We start from the raw sequence: 6,000 nt of genomic DNA, 5'->3' as shown, positions 1-6,000 counted from the left end.
TGCCTCTAGCCCTGCTAGTTATTGTGGTGACAGGATCTCACAGACTTTTCTGCCCAAGATGACTTCACACAGATATTTGGGAATCTCAGCCTCCTGAGTAGCTAGGATTATGGGTGTGAACAATCAATACCTAGCTGAAGCTGTGGTTTTCTACCTCCTCTATCAGATAGTGTTCTAAGTTGATGGCTCCTTTGGCATTGCCTGCATATCTCTAGTACCTTATGAGTCTAGCAGAGAGCATGAAATCAAGAATTTGAATGAAAAAAAGAAAGAAGGCAATGGGAATGATAAGTGGGCAAAATCACATTAGAAAGACATAAATTCTTGATTTATTTTTGCTACTAAAGTTTGGGCTCCGGGCCTTGTATTGAGTTTCATGGCTCAGTTCATGGGTCAGATACTGTACTGTGCTGCCAAACAACAGGGGAGCAAATTCTTTATTATTTCCCCTTTCTATGCTTCAAAGTCTAACAAAGATTACACTGATTCCCATTTAGACCAGAATCTCAAGTCCTTTTCTAGGAAGTAGTAGCTGCTAAAATAGGACAAAGACTTAATTTATATTTCCTTACAGCCTATTCAACAAAATGTTTGCTACAGAATAGGGATGGGCAGGCAGGAGAAAGGTTTATACCTAGTTACCTAGTTAACTTCCTGGGCTTCTCATCACTTACTCTTGGATTAATATAATAATTTTAACTATTTTAAGGGTTTCATTGATAACAAAGTTTTAGGAGGATAGGGAAAAGGGAAACTTAAAAAAGGGACAAAGAGCTAGGAACCAGTGGCCCACATCTACAATCTTAGCTACTCAGGAGTCTGAGGTGTGATGACTGTGGTTCAAAGCCAGCCTGAGCAGGAAAGTCCATAATATTGTTATTTCCAATTAATAACCCCCCCCCAAAAAAAGCCAGAAATGGATCTGTGGCTCAAGTGGAGAGCACTAACCTTGACCAAAAGTGTTCAGGAACAATGTCCAGGTCTTGAGTTCAAGCCCCAGGACTGTCACCAAATGCAGGTGAGAGTTTGTGAAGTTTCTCTCTAAAAGTAGGAGCTCTTCACTTTGGATCCTTGACTCCTATCACAGAATAAGAATTTCTGGACAAGTCATAATGGTAAGAAAACTTGTCAGAGTGTTATTAAGTAAGCAAGCAAATAGTCAATCAGACAAGCAGAAAGGCAGGGGCACACTCTAACAGAGCATGGGTGCTCTCAAAGGGAGAGGGACATACCTCTTTTTGGTATCAGGGGTATTTATATGATAAAGGCAGGGGGCTCTGACTTCAAAGTCATGCAAAAAGGGGTGTTTTATCTTTGCTCTAATCACTCTTGGTGTTCCTGGATGTTTTGGGCATTCCTTCCAGATGCATCCTGCCATAAAACAGATGTTTACCCTTGAGATAAGGAAGCAGTCTGGTAGTCTCAGAAGCAAAGATAGTGCTTTTTTATTTGCCAGAGTTCTGAGGCTTGGGCTCAGGGCCTGAGCACTGTTGTCCCTGGCTTCTTCTTCTTTTTGCTCAAGGTTAGCACTCTACCACTTGAGCCACAGCACCACTTCTGGCTTTTTCCATACATGTGGTGCTGAGGAATCGAATCCAGGGCTTCATGTATAGGAGGCAAGCACTCTACCATTAGGCCATATTCCCAGCCCAAGATAGTGCTTCGGTGTTTCTAAATACTTGGGTTTGAGTTGTCTTCACCAGGTCTCATTTCCCTTAGTTTATCCTACTTTGTTTTACGTAAAAATGACTGTGGTCCCTTAATCTTAAGGGCAGTAATGAATGAATGCCTCCTATATTTGCTTTAAGCTTAATTTACTTGGAATCCTGGCAGTCATTTACCTCATTTTCCCTAGTCTGTCCTGCCTTAGGATATGCATACAGAAAAAGGGATAAAGCCAGAAGGCGAAGCGCTGCTTTCAATAAGTAAAAGTTTTCTTTTTCCGTTTGGGCACTTCGGCTGTCCTTTGCTTTTACTTTTAAATTGCAGCCAAACTTAATATACAAAATCGGAGTTAATTTTCTTGTATACTTGGTTCCACATTGGTTAAAACACCTCAGACTGAAAAGCCCGGGAACCCAAAACTGCGGAGCCGCTCCCCTTCCCACGTGACACTGACTTCTCCCCCCCCCCCCAGCCCCCACTTCAGGAGGACGCGCCACAGCGCACTCAGGTGACGTCACCCAAGGGCCACACCAAGTGGAGGTAGGCCAACCCGCCGCCAAACCCTATATGGTCGCTTCCTTCAAATACTTGATTTCTTCCTGATCACGCTGAAGCACATCTCTCTTTAAATAAAATTATTGTAATGAAAATACCTGGTGACTAATCCACCGACCACGTCCACATCTACTCTTTCACCAACACCTGGCCATCGCTCTCCCCCTTACGCAGTGGTATCGCCCGGCAATTACCAGATAGAAGCCTCTTCGCGAGCACGCGCGCGCGCTCCAGCAGCAGGCGGGAAGGCGGAGCCAGATCCTACCAACACCTCATCTCCCCGCCTCTGTGTGGGCCGGGCGTTTGGGCCGGGCCTCAGAGTGCGGGACGGTAACTGCTGGGGCCCTAAGGCAAGCGTCGGTAGGGGAGGGTCAAAGGTAGCGGCGCGAGTTTAAGAACCATGAGTGCCAAGCTCCCGGTCGCTTCTAGCGAAGGCAGCGGCAGCGTAAGCAGTAGCGAAGGCGGCGGCGGTCGTGGCGGCGGCGGTCGTGGCGGCGGCGGCGGTGGCGGTCGCGGCGGCGGCGGTGCCGGCGGCGGTGCTGGTGGCGGCGGCGCCGGCGGCGGTGGCGGTAGCAGCAGCAGTGGCGGCGTTGTTGGCGCCGGTGGCGGCGGGGGCGGCGGGGGCGGCGGCCGGCGCGGCAAGCGACGTGAGGGGGAATCCACTGCCAAAACCCAGGGTTCTACTAAGGTCTCAAGCCCGGCGCGAGCGCCGGCCGCAGGTCCGGCGCCGTCACCGGCTTCATCGCCTCTGGCGTCGCCCCCACCAGCTGTGGCATCGCCACCAGCTCTGGTCTCAGCTCCGGCCTCAGGTCCGGCGCCGTCACCGGCTCCAACGCCGCCGCAGTCGTCACAGCCACAGCCAGCACGGCAGCCGCTGGTGCCACCCGTGGCCCCTGCCGTGGCCCTCTCTGCGGCCCCGCCCCCCGTCTCCAGCTCGGGTGCTCCTTCGTCTAGCCCTTCCGAGTGGAGCTCCCAGTCTCAGTGGCACGGCTCCTCGCACCCAGTTTCCAACACCCCGTCGTCAAATGTGTCCAGCCGGGGATTGACTGGGTCCTGGGTCGCTGGTGTGCCCTCTCACTTAAGTAGCGGTTCTGAGCAGGCGGCTGGCCCAGAGGCCAAGAGTGGCTCCTGGAGCTTCAGTGCCCCTGGCCTTAGCCACCCTCCTGCCACATATGCCTCCAGCCCTGACCTTAGCATGTTCCAGTCATTGGCAGGGGAATCCCTCCAGCCTTTGGAGTCCTCTCGGATTTCGGTACACGGGTCCTCCTTGACTTCTGTACTTAGCACTCCCCAAGGGACGTTACAAGGGTCCATGCCCTCCTCAGTGGCCGGCACCCCCCAAGGGTCGGGCCCAGATCCCTCCATCTCTTCAAGGTCCAGCTATCCTTGGGTGTTGGTTTCATCAGGATTTCAGGGATCCCCAGATTCTTCCCAACTGTCGGTACCAACACCTCCTACACCCAGTAATACTCCCCGAGTGTCATCACAAGACACCACTCCCTATCTGTCCAGCTACCCTTGGATGAGCATACCAGTATCTTCTCCACCCTATTTTCTTTCTCAACTGTCGGTACAAGGACCTCCGACACCCAGCAATTCTCTAACAACTGGAGTAGGGTACTTCATACCCTCACCGGCGGCCAGCTCCCCAACAGGTTCTATACAATTTCCTTTTGTACCCACTAACACCCCTCGATTGTCTGTAGAAGAGCCCTCATCATTCTTAGGGCCAGGCTATCCCCGGGTAGCTCTAGAAAGATCAGCTCCGCCCCCAGGCGCTCCCCTAGTGTCAGCACAAGGGGCTGCCCCGCCCTCTGGGCCCGGCTCTCCCCGGGTAAGGGTGGAAAGATCGGCTCCGCCCCCAGACTCCCAGCAAGAGTCACTAGAAAGGTCTGTTCCAACCTTCACATTCGGCACTTGGATACCCACGCCTCTGGAGCATCCCAACCAAAGCATGGCGAACCGGGAGAAGGCGAATCTTACAGGCCACATGTTCGACGTAGTCGTGGTTGGAGGCGGTATCTCAGGTTAGTGTGGACCCTAAACTGGTGGCTTGGCTTGAGGGACTCTGGTTCACCCAGAGTGGGGAACTTGCAGTGTCCTTGTAGTGTTTGGGGGATCTCATTAGTGCATGCAAGATTGTAACAGTGGCTGGGATCCCAAATTTTGCTAAATGGGAAGGAGGGTTGGGCCATTTTTACTGGTGGTGTGAACTAGGGGAAGGGAGGCAAAGATTTTACTACTACTGTTGTTGCTGTTAGATGCATATTTATTGAGCTCTTGTTGTGCAGTTACATTTAGCATTTTATGTGGATTTCCTCAGTCCTCAATAGTCCCAGGAGGTGGGTACCAAATTCATCCCTGTTTTAGAAAACCAAATAAGTGAGGAGTTTCAAAACCAAGTAAGTGAAGAGTTTGAGTAACTCTCCTGAGATAAATCACTCAGCTGGGAAGATGCTGAACGATTTTCTGCCACTTAAGACCCTCTTAGTTCCTGAGGTGGCTGCTTTGCCTCCCTGATTGTCCATGCTTTCCCTTGCAGAGCACCAGCCTGTGAATGTCTGTTGTATTGAGGTAGTAGGATTAGTCCAGTTCTGTGCTTCCTTAAATTACTTTTCCTTAGAAATTTGGGTCCATGAGGAACAAAAAGGCTTAATCCTGTAGGAAAAAGTAGCTAAACAATGAAAAGAGGGGGTGAGCATGTGTTTCTAACCTTTGCCATTTTTTTCAGAACTTCAGTGCAGGGCATTTTTTGCCCAAAGGGAATCCCTTTATGAAACCAGAGCTAAGGGCAAGTCAGGGAGTGTCCTGTTGTGTTCTCTTTTTACTCAGAGCTCCAACTATGTCCCCTGGTCCTGGCTTGGGTTTGTAGCTGAACAAATAAGGGGCACATGAGCCTTTTCAGTATCTTCTAGTAAGTCTCATCAAGATTGATATATTTTATTACAACTTATGTTGTCATAATTGGTGAAATATTGAAAATTTAGGAATTGTATGTTTCAGCTGTAGCTAGACCTCCACAGTGATCTATGTCTTTCCCCAAGAAGTATTAATAATTTCAGAAATGTACTTGCAGGATCTGATTTAGGAAGGTAGAAGGCAATAGGGTACTTCAACAGTAATCATTTTTCTAAATGTTCCTTTTGAGGAGACTCTGAACATCTTTATAGATTAATTTTGGATACTTTTGTCTTGCTTGGTAAGGGCAAACAGTCCTAAACACTGGATATGGATAAGTGATTGGTATGAATTATTGCTTTGACAGTTCTAGCCGCTACCAGCAAAAAAAAACATGCATGTATTTTGGAGCTTCAGAGAAAAACAGGTCCTAGTGGAGAATAAGAAAAAGAATCATTACTCTTGATTCTCAACAAATATTTGTGACTGCCTGCCATGAAATGGCCTGATGTATTAAAAGAAAAAAAAAAAAAACAACTCGTCCTTCCAGTCAGCTTTTCTAGAAGTGACATGATTGTTGATCACTGGAAAATAATTATAATGGTAATGTGTAGTGTGAATTAATAAGGATTTCTGTCTTTCCATATCACAGTTCAGAAGTTTTTCTGGGATTTTATTTTGTCCTTTTTTTTAATATGTTTCCAATATTCCTTATAGAGTTTTGTCTTTTATTTTACATCTGCTTCGTTATTTGCTGTTTCTCCTTTTCCACACCTGTATTCTAATACTTGGTCAATAACAGAAGCTGATTTAGAAGATAGCTGATGAACCTCTCATGCTTTATTCACAAATTTGCTGTCTTGGGTCTTCTTTGTGTGTGGG

At 48.2% G+C, this 6,000-nt stretch overlaps 1 protein-coding gene across 1 annotated transcript in view; it reads left to right on the top strand.

Moving 5' to 3' along the window:
• Positions 1-3,008: 3,008 nt before the first annotated feature.
• LOC125343382 (amine oxidase [flavin-containing] A) overlaps positions 3,009-6,000 on the top strand; it is a 62,537-nt gene continuing 59,545 nt past the window's right edge. Inside the window, exon 1 of the mRNA XM_048335775.1 lies at positions 3,009-4,247. Coding sequence (XP_048191732.1) covers positions 3,416-4,247 — 832 coding nt within the window. The 5' untranslated portion in view covers positions 3,009-3,415. The remainder of the gene's footprint in view (positions 4,248-6,000) is intronic.

Source organism: Perognathus longimembris, chromosome 28, assembly GCF_023159225.1.
Source record: "Perognathus longimembris pacificus isolate PPM17 chromosome 28, ASM2315922v1, whole genome shotgun sequence".
Taxonomy (NCBI): domain Eukaryota; kingdom Metazoa; phylum Chordata; class Mammalia; order Rodentia; family Heteromyidae; genus Perognathus; species Perognathus longimembris.
Note: the sequence above shows the minus strand (reverse complement) of the source record. Positions and strands in the feature narration are given on the sequence as shown.